At 56.3% G+C, this 17,512-nt stretch overlaps 1 protein-coding gene across 1 annotated transcript in view; it reads left to right on the forward strand.

Annotated features, from left to right (window-relative positions):
* Positions 1 to 17,512, forward strand: part of nup155 (nucleoporin 155) — a 276,126-nt gene that overhangs the window by 133,667 nt on the left and 124,947 nt on the right. Inside the window, exons 20-21 of the mRNA XM_078557216.1 lie at positions 14,019 to 14,116; positions 16,449 to 16,582. Coding sequence (XP_078413342.1) covers positions 14,019 to 14,116; positions 16,449 to 16,582 — 232 coding nt within the window. The remainder of the gene's footprint in view (positions 1 to 14,018; positions 14,117 to 16,448; positions 16,583 to 17,512) is intronic.

Genomic DNA, 17,512 nt, shown 5'->3' on the forward strand with positions numbered 1-17,512 from the left:
TCCCGCACTGTCCGGTCAGAGAGAGAGAGAGAGCTCCTGCACTGTCCGGTCAGAGAGAGAGAGAGAGAGAGCTCCCGCACTGTCCGGTCAGAGAGAGAGAGAGAGAGAGCTCCCGCACTGTCCGGGCAGAGAGAGAGAGAGAGAGCTCCCGCACTGTCCGGTCAGAGAGAGAGAGAGAGAGTGCTCCCGCACTGTCCGGTCAGAGAGAGAGAGAGAGCGAGCTCCCGCACTGTCTGGTCAGAGAGAGAGAGAGAGAGAGAGCTCCCGCACTGTCCGGTCAGAGAGAGAGAGAGCTCCCGCACTGTCCGGTCAGAGAGAGAGAGCTCCCGCACTGTCCGGTCAGAGAGAGAGCGAGAGAGAGCTCCCGCACTGTCCGGTCAGAGAGAGAGAGAGAGACTCCCGCAGTGTCCGTTCAGAGAGAGAAAGAGAGAGCTCCTGCACTGTCCGGTCAGAGAGAGAGAGAGAGAGAGCTCCCGCACTGTCCGGTCAGAGAGAGAGAGAGAGAGCTCCCGCACTGTCCGGTCAGAGAGAGAGAGAGAGAGAGCTCCCGCACTGTCCGGTCAGAGAGAGAGAGAGAGAGAGCTCCCGCACTGTCCGGTCAGAGAGAGAGAGAGAGAGCTCCCGCACTGTCCGGTCAGAGAGAGAGAGAGAGAGTGCTCCCGCACTGTCCGGTCAGAGAGAGAGAGAGAGAGAGAGCTCCCGCACTGTCCGGTCAGAGAGAGAGAGAGAGAGCTCCCGCACTGTCCGGTCAGAGAGAGAGAGAGAGCTCCCGCATTGTCCGGTCAGAGAGAGAGAGAGCTCCCTCACTGTCCGGTCCGAGAGAGAGAGCTCCCTCACTGTCCGGTCAGAGAGAGAGAGCTCTTGCACTCTACGGTCAGGGAGAGAGAGAGCTACCGCACTGTCCGGTCAGCGAGAGAGAGAGAGAGAGCTCCCGCACTGTCCGGTCAGAGAGAGAGAGAGAGAGCTCCCGCACTGTCCGGTCAGAGAGAGAGAGAGAGCTCCCGCACTGTCCGGTCAGAGAGAGAGAAAGCTCCCGCACTGTCCGGTCAGAGAGAGAGAGAGCGAGCTCCCGCACTGTCCGGTCAGAGAGAGAGAGAGAGAGCTCCCGCACTGTCCGGTCAGAGAGAGAGAGAGAGCTCCCGCACTTTCCGGTCAGAGAGAGAGAGAGAGAGAGCTCCCGCACTTTCCGGTCAGAGAGAGAGAGAGAGAGAGCTCCTGCACTGTCCGGTCAGAGAGAGAGAGAGCGAGCTCCCGCACTGTCCGGTCAGAGAGAGAGAGAGAGAGCTCTTGCACTGTCCGGTCAGAGAGAGAGAGCTCTTGCACTGTCCGGTCAGAGAGAGAGAGAGGGAGAGAGCTCCCGCACTGTCCGGTCAGAGAGAGAGAGAGAGAGCTCCCGCGCTGTCCGGTCAAAGAGAGTGAGAGAGAGCTCCCGCACTGTCAGGTCAGAGAGAGAGAGCTCTTGCACTGTCCGGTCAGAGAGACAGAGAGCTCCCTCACTGTCCGGTCAGAGAGAGAGAGAGCTCCCGCACTGTCCGGACAGAGAGAGAGAGCTCCCGCACTGTCCGGTCAGAGAGAGAGAGAGAGAGCTCCCGCACTGTCCGGTCAGAGAGAGAGAGAGAGAGCTCCCGCACTGTCCGGTCAGAGAGAGAGAGAGAGAGCCCCCGCATTGTCCGGTCAGAGAGAGAGAGAGAGTGCTCCCGCACTGTCCGGTCAGAGAGAGAGAGAGAGAGCTCCCGCACTATCCGGTCAGAGAGAGAGAGAGAGAGCTCCCGCACTGTCCGGTCAGAGAGAGAGAGAGAGTGCTCCCGCACTGTCCGGTCAGAGAGCGAAAGAGCGCTCCCGCACAGTCCGGTCAGTGAGAGCGAGAGAGAGAGAGCTCTTGCACTGTCCGGTCAGAGAGAGAGAGCTCTTGCACTGTCCGGTCAGAGAGAGAGAGCTCTTGCACTGTCCGGTCAGTGAGAGTGAGAGAGCTCCCGCACTGTCCGGTCAGAGAGAGAGAGAGAGCTCCCGCACTGTCCGGTCAGAGAGAGAGAGCTCCCTCACTGTCCGGTCAGAGAGAGAGAGCTCCCTCACTGTCCGGTCAGAGAGAGAGAGAGAGAGAGCTCTCGCACTGTCCGGTCAGAGAGAGGGAGAGCTCTTGCACTGTCCGGTCAGAGAGAGAGAGAGAGAGCTCTTGCACTGTCCGGTCAGAGAGAGAGAGAGAGAGAGCTCCCGCACTGTCCGGTCAGAGAGAGAGCGAGCTCCCGCACTGTCCGGTCAGAGAGGAGAGAGCTCTTGCACTGTCCGATCAGAGAGAGAGAGAGAGCTCTTGCACTGTCCGGTCAGAGAGAGAGAGAGAGAGAGCTCTTGCACTGTCCGGTCAGAGAGAGAGAGAGAGAGCTCTTGCACTGTCCGGTCAGAGAGAGAGAGAGAGCTCTTGCACTGTCCGGTCAGAGAGAGAGAGAGAGCTCCCGCACTGTCCGGTCAGAGAGAGAGAGAGAGCTCCCGCACTGTCCGGTCAGAGAGAGAGAGAGAGAGCTCCCTTCGTGTCCGGTCAGAGTGAGACAGCTCCTGCACTGTCCGGTCAGAGAGAGAGAGAGAGAGAGAGCTCTTGCCCTGTCCGGTCAGAGAGAGAGAGAGAGAGCTCTTGCACTGTCCGGTCAGAGAGAGTGCTCTTGCACTGTCCAGTCAGAGAGAGAGCTCTTGCACTGTCCGGTCAGAGAGAGAGCTCTTGCACTGTCCGGTCAGAGAGAGAGCTCTTGCACTGTCCGGTCAGAGAGAGAGCTCTTGCACTGTCCGGTCAGAGAGAGAGCTCTTGCACTGTCCGGTCAGAGAGAGAGTGAGCTCTTGCACTGTCCGGTCAGAGAGAGAGTGAGCTCTTGCACTGTCCGGTCAGAGAGAGAGCTCTTGCACTGTCCGGTCAGAGAGAGAGCTCTTGCACTGTCCGGTCAGAGAGAGAGCTCTTGCACTGTCCGGTCAGAGAGAGAGAGAGCTCTTGCACTGTCTGGTCAGAGAGAGAGAGCTCTTGCACTCTCCGGTCAGAGAGAGAGAGAGCTCCCGCACTGTCCGGTCAGAGAGAGAGAGAGAGAGCTCTCTCACTGTCCGGTCAGAGAGAGAGAGAGAGGGAGAGCTCTTGCACTGTCCGGTCAGAGAGAGAGAGAGAAAGAGAGAGCTCTTGCACTGTCCGGTCAGAGAGAGAGAGAGAGAGAGAGTGAGCTCCCGCATTGTCCGGTCAGAGAGAGAGAGAGAGAGCTCCCTCACTGTCCGGTCAGAGAGAGAGAGCTCCCTCACTGTCCGGTCAGAGAGAGAGAGCTCCCTCACTGTCCGGTCAGAGAGAGAGAGCTCCCTCACTGTCCGGTCAGAGAGAGAGAGCTCCCTCACTGTCCGGTCAGAGAGAGAGAGCTCTTGCACTGTCCGGTCAGAGAGAGAGAGAGCTACCGCACTGTCCGGTCAGAGAGAGAGAAAGAGAGCTCCCGCACTGTCCGGTCAGAGAGAGAGAGAGAGCTCCCGCACTGTCCAGTCAGAGAGAGAGAGAGAGCTCCCGCCCTGTCCGGTCAGAGAGAGAGAGAGAGCCCCGCCCTGTCCGGTCAGAGAGAGATAGAGAGATAGCTCCTGCACTGTCCGGTCAGAGAGAGAGAGCTCCCGCACTGTCCGGTCAGAGAGAGAGAGCTCCCGCATTGTCCGGTCAGAGAGAGAGAGAGATAGCTCCCGCACTGTCCGGTCAGAGAGAGAGAGCTCCCGCACTGTCCAGTCAGAGAGAGAGAGAGAGAGCTCCCGCACTGTCCGGTCAGAGAGAGAGAGTGAGAGAGAGCTCCCGCACTGTCCGGTCAGAGAGAGAGAGAGAGCTCCCGCACTTTCCGGTCATAGAGAGAGAGAGAGAGAGCTCCCGCACTTTCCGGTCAGAGAGAGAGAGAGAGAGAGAGCTCCTGCACTGTCCGGTCAGAGAGAGAGAGAGCGAGCTCCCGCACTGTCCGGTCAGAGAGAGAGAGAGCGAGCTCCCGCACTGTCCGGTCAGAGAGAGAGAGAGAGAGAGAGAGAGAGCTCTTGCACTGTCCGGTCAGAGAGAGAGAGAGAGAGAGCTCTTGCACTGTCCGGTCAGAGAGAGAGAGAGGGAGAGAGCTCCCGCACTGTCCGGTCAGAGAGAGAGAGAGAGAGAGCTCCCGCGCTGTCCGGTCAAAGAGAGTGAGAGAGAGCTCCCGCACTGTCAGGTCAGAGAGAGAGAGCTCTTGCACTGTCCGGTCAGAGAGACAGAGAGCTCCCTCACTGTCCGGTCAGAGAGAGAGAGAGCTCCCGCGTTGTCCGGACAGAGAGAGAGAGCTCCCGCACTGTCCGGTCAGAGAGAGAGAGAGAGAGCTCCTGCACTGTCCGGTCAGAGAGAGAGAGAGAGAGCTCCCGCACTGTCCGGTCAGAGAGAGAGAGAGAGAGCCCCCGCATTGTCCGGTCAGAGAGAGAGAGAGAGAGCTCCCGCACTGTCCGGTCAGAGAGAGAGAGAGAGAGCTCCCGCACTGTCCGGTCAGAGAGAGAGAGAGAGAGCTCCCGCACTGTCCGGTCAGAGAGAGAGAGAGAGAGCTCCCGCACTGTCCGGTCAGAGAGAGAGAGAGTGCTCCCGCACTGTCCGGTCAGAGAGCGAAAGAGCGCTCCCGCACAGTCCGGTCAGTGAGAGCGAGAGAGAGAGAGCTCTTGCACTGTCCGGTCAGAGAGAGAGAGCTCTTGCACTGTCCGGTCAGAGAGAGAGAGCTCTTGCACTGTCCGGTCAGTGAGAGTGAGAGAGCTCCCGCACTGTCCGGTCAGAGAGAGAGAGAGAGCTCCCGCACTGTCCGGTCAGAGAGAGAGAGCTCCCGCACTGTCCGGTCAGAGAGAGGGAGAGCTCTTGCACTGTCCGGTCAGAGAGAGAGAGAGAGCTCTTGCACTGTCCGGTCAGAGAGAGAGAGAGAGAGAGCTCCTGTACTGTCCGGTCAGAGAGAGAGAGAGAGAGCTCCCGCACTGTCCGGTCAGAGAGAGAGAGAGAGAGCTCCCGCACTGTCCGGTCAGAGAGAGAGAGAGAGAGCTCCCGCACTGTCCGGTCAGAGAGAGAGAGAGTGCTCCCGCACTGTCCGGTCAGAGAGCGAAAGAGCGCTCCCGCACAGTCCGGTCAGTGAGAGCGAGAGAGAGAGAGCTCTTGCACTGTCCGGTCAGAGAGAGAGAGCTCTTGCACTGTCCGGTCAGAGAGAGAGAGCTCTTGCACTGTCCGGTCAGTGAGAGTGAGAGAGCTCCCGCACTGTCCGGTCAGAGAGAGAGAGAGAGCTCCCGCACTGTCCGGTCAGAGAGAGAGAGCTCCCGCACTGTCCGGTCAGAGAGAGGGAGAGCTCTTGCACTGTCCGGTCAGAGAGAGAGAGAGAGAGAGAGCTCTTGCACTGTCCGGTCAGAGAGAGAGAGAGAGAGAGCTCCTGTACTGTCCGGTCAGAGAGAGAGAGAGAGAGAGCTCTTGCACTGTCCGGTCAGAGAGAGAGAGAGAGAGCTCCTGTACTGTCCGGTCAGAGAGAGAGAGAGAGCTCCCTCACTGTCCGGTCAGAGAGAGAGAGCTCCCTCACTGTCCGGTCAGAGAGAGAGAGAGAGAGAGCTCTCGCACTGTCCGGTCAGAGAGAGGGAGAGCTCTTGCACTGTCCGGTCAGAGAGAGAGAGAGAGAGAGAGCTCTTGCACTGTCCGGTCAGAGAGAGAGAGAGAGAGCTCCTGTACTGTCCGGTCAGAGAGAGAGAGAGAGCTCCTCACTGTCCGGTCAGAGAGAGAGAGAGAGAGAGCTCTCGCACTGTCCGGTCAGAGAGAGGGAGAGCTCTTGCACTGTCCGGTCAGAGAGAGAGAGAGAGAGAGCTCTTGCACTGTCCGGTCAGAGAGAGAGAGAGAGAGCTCCTGTACTGTCCGGTCAGAGAGAGAGAGAGCTCCCTCACTGTCCAGTCAGAGAGAGAGAGCTCCCTCACTGTCCGGTCAGAGAGAGAGAGCTCCCGCACTGTCCGGTCAGAGAGAGAGAGAGCTACCGCACTGTCCGGTCAGAGAGAGAGAGAGAGCTCCCGCATTGTCCCATCAGAGAGAGAGAGAGCTCCCGCACTGTCCGGTCAGAGAGAGAGAGAGCTCCCGCACTGTCCGGTCAGAGAGAGAGAGAGAGAGAGAGAGCGCCTGCAATGTCCGGTCAGAGAGAGAGAGAGAGAGAGAGCTCCCACACTGTCCGGTCAGAGGGAGAGAGAGAGAGAGAGCTCCCGCACTGTCCGGTCAGAGAGAGAGCGAGCACCCGCACTGCCCGGTCAGAGAGAGCTCGAGAGCTCCCGCACTGTCCGGTCAGAGAGAGAGAGGGAGCTCACGCACTCTCCGGTCAGAGAGAGAGAGAGAGAGAGAGGTCCCGCACTGTCCGGTCAGAGAGAGAGAGAGGCAGTGAGCTCCCGCACTGTCCGGTCAGAGAGAGAGAGGGAGCTCCCGCTCTGTCCGGTCAAAGAGAGAGAGAGAGAGCTCCCGCACTGTCAGGTCAGAGAGAGAGAGAGCTCCCGCACTGTCCGGTCAGAGAGAGAGAGAGCTCCCTCACTGTCCGGACAGAGAGAGAGGGAGCTCCCGCACTGTCCGGTCAGAGAGAGAGAGCTCCCGCAACTGTCCGGTCAGAGAGAGAGAGAGAGAGCTCCCGCACTGTCCGGTCAGAGAGAGAGAAGAGAGCTCCCGCACTGTCCGGTCAGAGAGAGAGAGAGAGAGCTCCCGCACTGTCCGGTCAGAGAGAGAGAGAGAGAGCTCCCCCCGCACTGTCCGGTCAGAGAGAGAGAGAGAGAGAGCTCCCGCACTGTCCGGTCAGAGAGAGAGAGAGAGCTCCCGCACTGTCCGGTCAGAGAGCGAAAGAGCGCTCCCGCACAGTCCGGTCAGTGAGAGCGAGAGAGAGAGAGCTCCCGCACTGTCCGGCCAGAGAGAGAGAGAGAGAGCTCCCGCACTGTCCGGTCAGAGAGAGAGAGCTCCCGCACTGTCCGGTCAGAGAGAGAGAGAGCTCCCGCACTGTCCGGTCAGAGGGAGAGAGAGATAGCTCCCGCACTGTCCAGTCAGAGAGAGAGAGAGCTCCCGCACTGTGCGGTCAGAGAGAGAGTGAGATAGCTCCCGCCCTGGTCCGGTCAGAGAGAGAGAGAGAGAGAGAGAGAGCTCCCGCACTGTCCAGTTAGAGAGAGTGAGAGATAGCTCCCCACTGTCCAGTCAGAGAGGGAGAGAGAGAGAGAGCTCCCGCACTGTCTGGTCAGAGAGAGAGAGAGATAGCTCCCGCACTGTCCAGTCAGAGAGAGAGAGAGAGAGAGAGCTCCCGCACTGTGCGGTCAGAGAGAGAGTGAGATAGCTCCCGCACTGGTCCGGTCAGAGAGAGAGAGAGAGAGAGAGAGCTCCCGCACTGTCCAGTTAGAGAGAGTGAGCGATAGCTCCCGCACTGTCCAGTCAGAGAGGGAGAGAGAGAGAGAGCTCCGCACTGTCTGGTCAGAGAGAGAGAGCTCCCGCACTGTCCGGTCAGAGAGAGAGAGAGATAGCTCCCGCACTGTCCAGTCAGAGAGAGAGAGAGAGCTCCCGCACTTTCCGGTCAGAGAGAGAGAGAGAGAGCTCCCGCATTGTCCGGTCAGAGAGAGAGAGAGCTCCCTTACTGTCCGGTCCGAGAGAGAGAGCTCCCTCACTGTCCGGTCAGAGAGAGAGAGCTCTTGCACTCTCCGGTCAGGGAGGAGAGAGCTACCGCACTGTCCGGTCAGCGAGAGAGAGAGAGAGCTCCCGCACTGTCCGGTCAGAGAGAGAGAGAGAGAGCTCCCGCACTGTCCGGTCAGAGAGAGAGAGAGAGCTCCCGCACTGTCCGGTCAGGAGAGAGAGAGAGAGAGCTCTTGCACTGTCCGGTCAGAGAGAGAGAGAGAGCTCCCTCACTGTCCGGTCAGAGAGAGAGAACTCCCTCACTGTCCGGTCAGAGAGAGAGAGCTCCCGCACTGTCCGGTCAGAGAGAGAGAGAGCTACGCACTGTCCGGTCAGAGAGAGAGAGAGAGCTCCCGCACTGTCCGGTCTGAGAGAGAGAGAGAGAGCTCCCGCACTGTCCGGTCAGAGAGAGAGAGAGCTACCGCACTGTCCAGTCAGCAGAGAGAGAGAGAGCTCCCGCACTGTCCGGTCAGAGGGAGAGAGAGAGCGCACTCCCGCACTGTCCGGTCAGAGAGAGAGAGCTCCCGCACTGTCCGGTCAGAGAGAGAGAGAGAGCTCCCGCATTGTCCGGTCAGAGCGAGAGAGACAGAGAGCTCCCGCACTGTCCGGTCAGAGAGAGAGAGAGAGAGAGAGAGTGAGCTCCCGCACTGTCCGGCCTGAGAGAGAGAGAGAGAGAGAGCTCCCGCACTGTCCGGTCAGAGAGAGAGAGCTCCCGCACTGTCCGGTTAGAGAGAGAGAGAGAGCTCCCGCACTGTCCGGTCAGAGAGAGAGAGAGAGAGCTCCCTTCGTGTCCGGTCAGAGAGAGAGAGCTCCTGCACTGTCCGGTCAGAGAGAGAGAGAGAGAGAGAGCTCTTGCCCTGTCCGGTCAGAGAGAGAGAGAGAGAGCTCTTGCACTGTCCGGTCAGAGAGAGTGCTCTTGCACTGTCCGGTCAGAGAGAGAGCTCTTGCACTGTCCGGTCAGAGAGAGAGCTCTTGCACTGTCCGGTCAGAGAGAGAGCTCTTGCACTGTCCGGTCAGAGAGAGAGCTCTTGCACTGTCCGGTCAGAGAGAGAGTGAGCTCTTGCACTGTCCGGTCAGAGAGAGAGTGAGCTCTTGCACTGTCCTGTCAGAGAGAGAGAGAGAGCTCTTGCACTGTCTGGTCAGAGAGAGAGAGCTCTTGCACTCTCCGGTCAGAGAGAGAGAGAGCTCCCGCACTGTCCGGTCAGAGAGAGAGAGAGAGAGCTCTCTCACTGTCCGGTCAGAGAGAGAGAGAGAGGGAGAGCTCTTGCACTGTCCGGTCAGAGAGAGAGAGAGAAAGAGAGAGCTCTTGCACTGTCGGTCAGGTAGAGAGAGAGAAGAGAGAGAGAGTGAGCTCCCGCATTGTCCGGTCAGAGAGAGAGAGAGAGAGCTCCCTCACTGTCCGGTCAGAGAGAGAGAGCTCCCTCACTGTCCGGTCAGAGAGAGAGAGCTCCCTCACTGTCCGGTCAGAGAGAGAGAGCTCCCTCACTGTCCGGTCAGAGAGAGAGAGCTCCCTCACTGTCCGGTCAGAGAGAGAGAGCTCTTGCACTGTCCGGTCAGAGAGAGAGAGAGCTACCGCACTGTCCGGTCAGAGAGAGAGAAAGAGAGCTCCCGCACTGTCCGGTCAGAGAGAGAGAGAGAGAGCTCCCGCACTGTCCGGTCAGAGAGAGAGAGAGAGCTCCCGCACTGTCCAGTCAGAGAGAGAGAGAGAGCTCCCGCCCTGTCCGGTCAGGAGAGAGAGAGAGAGCCCCCGCCCTGTCCGGTCAGAGAGAGATAGAGAGATAGCTCCTGCACTGTCCGGTCAGAGAGAGAGAGAGCTCCCGCACTGTCCGGTCAGAGAGAGAGAGCTCCCGCATTGTCCGGTCAGAGAGAGAGAGAGCTCCCTTACTGTCCGGTCCGAGAGAGAGAGCTCCCTCACTGTCCGGTCAGAGAGAGAGAGCTCTTGCACTCTCCGGTCAGGGAGAGAGAGAGCTACCGCACTGTCCGGTCAGCGAGAGAGAGAGAGAGCTCCCGCACTGTCCGGTCAGAGAGAGAGAGAGAGAGCTCCCGCACTGTCCGGTCAGAGAGAGAGAGAGAGCTCCCGCACTGTCCGGTCAGAGAGAGAGAGAGAGAGCTCTTGCACTGTCCGGTCAGAGAGAGAGAGAGAGCTCCCTCACTGTCCGGTCAGAGAGAGAGAACTCCCTCACTGTCCGGTCAGAGAGAGAGAGCTCCCGCACTGTCCGGTCAGAGAGAGAGAGAGCTACCGCACTGTCCGGTCAGAGAGAGAGAGAGAGCTCCCGCACTGTCCGGTCTGAGAGAGAGAGAGAGAGCTCCCGCACTGTCCGGTCAGAGAGAGAGAGAGCTACCGCACTGTCCAGTCAGCGAGAGAGAGAGAGCTCCCGCACTGTCCGGTCAGAGGGAGAGAGAGAGCGCACTCCCGCACTGTCCGGTCAGAGAGAGAGAGCTCCCGCACTGTCCGGTCAGAGAGAGAGAGAGAGCTCCCGCATTGTCCGGTCAGAGCGAGAGAGACAGAGAGCTCCCGCACTGTCCGGTCAGAGAGAGAGAGAGAGAGAGAGTGAGCTCCCGCACTGTCCGGCCTGAGAGAGAGAGAGAGAGAGAGCTCCCGCACTGTCCGGTCTGAGAGAGAGAGAGCTCTTGCACTGTCCGGTCAGAGAGAGAGAGAGAGCTCTTGCACTGTCCGGTCAGAGAGAGAGAGAGAGCTCCCGCACTGTCCGGTCAGAGAGAGAGAGAGAGCTCCCGCACTGTCCGGTCAGAGAGAGAGAGAGAGAGCTCCCTTCGTGTCCGGTCAGAGAGAGAGAGCTCCTGCACTGTCCGGTCAGAGAGAGAGAGAGAGCTCTTGCCCTGTCCGGTCAGAGAGAGAGAGAGAGAGCTCTTGCACTGTCCGGTCAGAGAGAGTGCTCTTGCACTGTCCGGTCAGAGAGAGAGCTCTTGCACTGTCCGGTCAGAGAGAGAGCTCTTGCACTGTCCGGTCAGAGAGAGAGCTCTTGCACTGTCCGGTCAGAGAGAGAGCTCTTGCACTGTCCGGTCAGAGAGAGAGTGAGCTCTTGCACTGTCCGGTCAGAGAGAGAGTGAGCTCTTGCACTGTCCTGTCAGAGAGAGAGAGAGAGCTCTTGCACTGTCTGGTCAGAGAGAGAGAGCTCTTGCACTCTCCGGTCAGAGAGAGAGAGAGCTCCCGCACTGTCCGGTCAGAGAGAGAGAGAGAGAGCTCTCTCACTGTCCGGTCAGAGAGAGAGAGAGAGGGAGAGCTCTTGCACTGTCCGGTCAGAGAGAGAGAGAGAAAGAGAGAGCTCTTGCACTGTCCGGTCAGAGAGAGAGAGAGAGAGAGAGAGTGAGCTCCCGCATTGTCCGGTCAGAGAGAGAGAGAGAGAGCTCCCTCACTGTCCGGTCAGAGAGAGAGAGCTCCCTCACTGTCCGGTCAGAGAGAGAGAGCTCCCTCACTGTCCGGTCAGAGAGAGAGAGCTCCCTCACTGTCCGGTCAGAGAGAGAGAGCTCCCTCACTGTCCGGTCAGAGAGAGAGAGCTCTTGCACTGTCCGGTCAGAGAGAGAGAGAGCTACCGCACTGTCCGGTCAGAGAGAGAGAAAGAGAGCTCCCGCACTGTCCGGTCAGAGAGAGAGAGAGAGAGCTCCCGCACTGTCCGGTCAGAGAGAGAGAGAGAGCTCCCGCACTGTCCAGTCAGAGAGAGAGAGAGAGCTCCCGCCCTGTCCGGTCAGAGAGAGAGAGAGAGCCCCCGCCCTGTCCGGTCAGAGAGAGATAGAGAGATAGCTCCTGCACTGTCCGGTCAGAGAGAGAGAGAGCTCCCGCACTGTCCGGTCAGAGAGAGAGAGCTCCCGTACTGTCCGGTCAGAGAGAGAGAGAGATAGCTCCCGCACTGTCCGGTCAGAGAGAGAGAGCTCCCGCACTGTCCAGTCAGAGAGAGAGAGAGAGAGCTCCCGCACTGTCCGGTCAGAGAGAGAGAGTGAGAGAGAGCTCCCGCACTGTCCGGTCAGAGAGAGAGAGAGAGCTCCCGCACTTTCCGGTCAGAGAGAGAGAGAGAGAGAGCTCCTGCACTGTCCGGTCAGAGAGAGAGAGAGCGAGCTCCCGCACTGTCCGGTCAGAGAGAGAGAGAGCGAGCTCCCGCACTGTCCGGTCAGAGAGAGAGAGAGAGAGAGAGAGCTCTTGCACTGTCCGGTCAGAGAGAGAGAGAGAGAGAGCTCTTGCACTGTCCGGTCAGAGAGAGAGAGAGGGAGAGAGCTCCCGCACTGTCCGGTCAGAGAGAGAGAGAGAGAGCTCCCGCGCTGTCCGGTCAAAGAGAGTGAGAGAGAGCTCCCGCACTGTCAGGTCAGAGAGAGAGAGCTCTTGCACTGTCCGGTCAGAGAGACAGATAGCTCCCTCACTGTCCGGTCAGAGAGAGAGAGAGCTCCCGCACTGTCCGGACAGAGAGAGAGAGCTCCCGCACTGTCCGGTCAGAGAGAGAGAGCTCCCGCACTGTCCGGTCAGAGAGAGAGAGAGAGAGCTCCCGCACTGTCCGGTCAGAGAGAGAGAGAGAGAGCCCCCGCATTGTCCGGTCAGAGAGAGAGAGAGAGAGCTCCCGCACTGTCCGGTCAGAGAGAGAGAGAGAGAGCTCCCGCACTGTCCGGTCAGAGAGAGAGAGAGAGAGCTCCCGCACTGTCCGGTCAGAGAGAGAGAGAGTGCTCCCGCACTGTCCGGTCAGAGAGCGAAAGAGCGCTCCCGCACAGTCCGGTCAGTGAGAGCGAGAGAGAGAGAGCTCTTGCACTGTCCGGTCAGAGAGAGAGAGCTCTTGCACTGTCCGGTCAGAGAGAGAGAGCTCTTGCACTGTCCGGTCAGTGAGAGTGAGAGAGCTCCCGCACTGTCCGGTCAGAGAGAGAGAGAGAGAGAGAGAGCTCCCGCACTGTCCGGTCAGAGAGAGAGAGCTCCCGCACTGTCCGGTCAGAGAGAGGGAGAGCTCTTGCACTGTCCGGTCAGAGAGAGAGAGAGAGAGAGAGCTCTTGCACTGTCCGGTCAGAGAGAGAGAGAGCTACCGCACTGTCCGGTCAGAGAGAGAGAAAGAGAGCTCCCGCACTGTCCGGTCAGAGAGAGAGAGCTCCCGCACTGGCCGGTCAGAGAGAGAGAGAGAGAGAGAGCTCCCGCACTGTCCAGTCAGAGAGAGAGAGAGAGAGCTCCCGCACTGTCCGGTCAGAGAGAGAGAGTGAGAGAGAGCTCCCGCACTGTCCGGTCAGAGAGAGAGAGCTCCCTCACTGTCCGGTCAGAGAGAGAGAGCTCTCGCACTGTCCGGTCAGAGAGAGGGAGAGCTCTTGCACTGTCCGGTCAGAGAGAGAGAGAGAGAGAGAGCTCTTGCACTGTCCGGTCAGAGAGAGAGAGAGAGAGCTCCTGTACTGTCCGGTCAGAGAGAGAGAGAGAGCTCCCTCACTGTCCGGTCAGAGAGAGAGAGAGAGAGAGCTCTCGCACTGTCCGGTCAGAGAGAGGGAGAGCTCTTGCACTGTCCGGTCAGAGAGAGAGAGAGAGAGAGAGCTCTTGCACTGTCCGGTCAGAGAGAGAGAGAGAGAGCTCCTGTACTGTCCGGTCAGAGAGAGAGAGAGAGCTCCCTCACTGTCCGGTCAGAGAGAGAGAGCTCCCTCACTGTCCGGTCAGAGAGAGAGAGCTCCCGCACTGTCCGGTCAGAGAGAGAGAGAGCTACCGCACTGTCCGGTCAGAGAGAGAGAGAGAGCTCCCGCATTGTCCCATCAGAGAGAGAGAGATCTCCCGCACTGTCCGGTCAGAGAGAGAGAGAGCTCCCGCACTGTCCGGTCAGAGAGAGAGAGAGAGAGCTCTCTCACTGTCCGGTCAGAGAGAGAGAGAGAGGGAGAGCTCTTGCACTGTCCGGTCAGAGAGAGAGAGAGAAAGAGAGAGCTCTTGCACTGTCCGGTCAGAGAGAGAGAGAGAGAGTGAGCTCCCGCATTGTCCGGTCAGAGAGAGAGAGAGAGAGAGCTCCCTCACTGTCCGGTCAGAGAGAGAGAGCTCCCTCACTGTCCGGTCAGAGAGAGAGAGCTCCCTCACTGTCCGGTCAGAGAGAGAGAGCTCCCTCACTGTCCGGTCAGAGAGAGAGAGCTCCCTCACTGTCCGGTCAGAGAGAGAGAGAGCTACCGCACTGTCCGGTCAGAGAGAGAGAAAGAGAGCTCCCGCACTGTCCGGTCAGAGAGAGAGAGCTCCCGCACTGGCCGGTCAGAGAGAGAGAGAGAGAGAGAGCTCCCGCACTGTCCAGTCAGAGAGAGAGAGAGAGAGCTCCCGCACTGTCCGGTCAGAGAGAGAGAGTGAGAGAGAGCTCCCGCACTGTCCGGTCAGGGAGAGATGCCCCATATTGTTAATGAATATCTTTTTGAACTGGCTATTTACTTATTTTTCCAGTTTTAGTGCTTCCAATGTACCACAGAGGCTGCTGGGTTTCATACGGCCTGATGGAGGCTCACAGCAAGTTCAACAGGAGTTACAAAGGAAATACCACAGTAAGCAGTTTACAAATTCACCTGAACTAAAATCATAGAATGGTTATAGCATAAAGGAAGGCCATTCAGCCTATTTTGTCTGAACTGCCCCTCTGAAGGAGGATTTCACCTAATTTCACTCCCCTATCTTCTCCCTGCACATTTTTCCTTTTCAGGTATTAAACCAATTTCCTTTTGAAAGCCTCGTTTGTACCTGCCTCCAGCACCGTCCCAGGCAGTGCATTCGAGATCCAACCACTTGCTGAGTGAATAAATTTTTCCTCATGTCGCCATTGCTTCTTTTCCCAATAACAAATCTATGCCCTCCTGGTTCTCAACTCTTCCACCATTGGGAACAGTTTCTTGCTATCTACTCTGTCCAGACCCCCTCATGATTTTGAATAACTCTATCAAATCTCCTCTCAATCTTCTCTTCTGCAAGGAAAACATTCCTGACTTCTCCAGTCTTTCTTAGTGACTGAAGTTCCTCATTCCAGGCACCATTCTTTTGACTTTTTTCTGCACTCTGTAGGAAGGATGTGAAGGCTTTCGAAAGTGCACTGCCCAGAGCTGGATATAATACTCCAGTTGAGGGAGAAGCAGTGTTTAATACAAGTTTAACATAACTTCCTCGCTCTTGTACTCTCTGCTCTGTAAGATAAAACCTAGGATGCTTTGTTTTATTAACTGCTCTCTCAACCTGTCTTGCCACCTTCAGTGATTTATGCACATACACATGCAGGTCCCTCTGCTCTTGCACCACCTTTAGAATTGTACCCTTTATTTTATATTGTGTCTCTATGTTCTTCTGACCAAAGTAAATCACTTCACACTTCTCTGTATTAATTTTCAGCTGCACTTATTTGCCCATTCCACCAACCTAACTATGTACTTTTGAAGTACCCTCCTCACAGTTCACTCTTCTCATACCAAGTTTTGTGTCATCCGTAAGTTTTGAAATTGTGCCCTGTTCACCAAGTTTAGGTCATTAATATATCACCTTACTCTGACCCCTGGGGACCTCAATTACAAACGGTCCTCCAGCCTCAAAACCATGACTCTGTTTCCTCAGCCAGCTCTGTATCCATGTTGCTGCTATCCCTTTTATTCTAGTGTCTTCGGTACTGTTTAAGGGTAATCATTGTAGTTCAGTCAATGCCTGGAGAACACCTAAGACACATCCAAACTTCTGTGTAGGTCCGGAGTAGGTGGCACACTCACTTGACTGAGCTATTCATTTTATTATTCACAGGATGTGGTGTGGCCCACAAAACCAGCATTTCTCGCTCTAGAGATGCTTGCTAAATCACTTCCAGCATGCTAAAAATCAGCCATGTTGGTATGGGACCAGCTGCCCCACTTTCCCCATAACCCTGTATCAATCATAAACTAATCCCACTGCCCCGCTCTCTCCCCATAGCCCTGTATCAATCATAAACTAATCCCACTGCCCCGCTCTCTCCCCATAGCCCAGTATCAATCATAAACTAATCCCACTGCCCCGCTCTCTCCCCATAGCCCTGTATCAATCATAAACTAATCCCACTGCCCCGCTCTCTCCCCATAGCCCAGTATCAATCATAAACTAATCCCACTGCCCCGCTCTCTCCCCATAGCCCTGTATCAATCATAAACTAATCCCACTGCCCCGCTCTCTCCTCATAGCCCAGTATCAATCATAAACTAATCCCACTGCCCCGCTCTCTCCCCATAGCCCTGTATCAATCATAAACTAATCCCTTTGCCCCGCTCTCTCCCTATAGCCCTGTATCAATCATAAACTAATCCCACTGCCCCGCTCTCTTCCCATAGCCCTGTATCAATCATAAACTAATCCCAGTGCCCCGCTCTCTCCCCATAGCCCTGTATCAATCATAAACTAATCCCACTGCCTCGCTCTCTCCCCATAGCCCTGTATCAATCATAAACTAATCCCACTGCCCCGCTCTCTCCCCATAGCCCTGTATCAATCATAAACTAATCCCACTGCCCCGCTCTCTCCCCATAGCCCTGTATCAATCATAAATTAATCCCACTGCCCCGCTCTCTCCCCATAGCCCTGTATCAATCATAAACTAATCCCACTGCCCCGCTCTCTCTCCATAGCCCTGTATCAATCATAAACTAATCTCACTATCCCTCAAGTGTGCAAGTTGTGGTACCAGGTTTTGTTGTTCAGCCTTGCGATATGCTGCATGGAGATTGTGTACATGGTGACCCAAAATTCTTGTTCTCGACTGCCCCATACATGGGTGTACATGTGTATATCCATGACAGTGCAGTATAATTAAGTGTTTAAGTTTTCCTGGCCTTGGGCCCAGCCTCAGTAGTAACCTTCTGCTTTCTCCTACAGCCGAAGCACAGGCCTACGAGAAGCTGTCGCTACAGGGTATACAGCAGCTGATCCATTACACCTGTCAAACCCTGGCTCTGTGGAAGCTGATCTGTGATCACCAGTTCAGCATAGTTATCGCAGATTTACAGAAGGTATCTTTTTTAATTTATTCATGGAATGTTAGAGCCATAGACAAGGCCATAATTTATTGCCAGCCCCTAATTGTCCTTAAGAAAGTGGCGGTGAGTCACATTCTTGAACTGCTGCAGTCCATGTGGTGTAGGTACACTGACAATGCTATTATGGAGTTCCAGTATTTTTAACTAACTGCAATGAAGCAATGATGATATGCTTCCAAGTCAGGATGGTATGTGACTAGTAGGAGAACTTGCAGTTGGTGTTCCCATGAATCTGCTGCCCTTGTCCTTCCAGGTGGCAAAGGCGGCAGGTTTGGAAGCTGGTGTCAAAAGTCAGTTTGGTTTTGTGAAAGGAAAATCATGTTTAACCAATTTATTGGAGTACTTTGAAGGCATAAAATGCGATGCGTATAAAGGGGAGCCTGTAGATGTGCTGTACTTGGATTTCCAGAAGGCATTTAATACGGTGTCATATCAAAGGTTAATGCAGAAGATAAAAGCTCATGGTGTAAACGGGAACGTATTAGTATGGATAGAAGATTGGCAGGTTGGCAGAAACATTATGCATACCATGAGTCTTTTTCTGCTTCACAGAATGTGATGAGTGGAGTCCCACAGGGGTCTGTACTGGGGCCTCAACTTTTCTCAATTTTTATCAATGACATAGATGAGGTGAGTGATGGCACGGTAGCTTAATTTGCAGATGGCACAAAGATAGGTAGGAAATAATGTGAAGTGGACATGAGGAAGTTGCAGACGGATATAGATAGGTTGAGTAAGTAGGAGAAAATATGGCAGATGGAATATAATGTAAGAAAATGTGAAGTCGTTCACTTTGGCAGGAAGAATAAAAAATGCAGAATATTACTTAAACTGAGAACGGCTGCAGAATTCCGAGATGCAGAGGGATCTTGGTGTTGTGTACGAGTCACAAAAAGTTAGTAT

Source organism: Cetorhinus maximus, chromosome 2 (assembly GCF_964194155.1).
Source record: "Cetorhinus maximus chromosome 2, sCetMax3.hap1.1, whole genome shotgun sequence".
Lineage (NCBI taxonomy): Eukaryota > Metazoa > Chordata > Chondrichthyes > Lamniformes > Cetorhinidae > Cetorhinus > Cetorhinus maximus.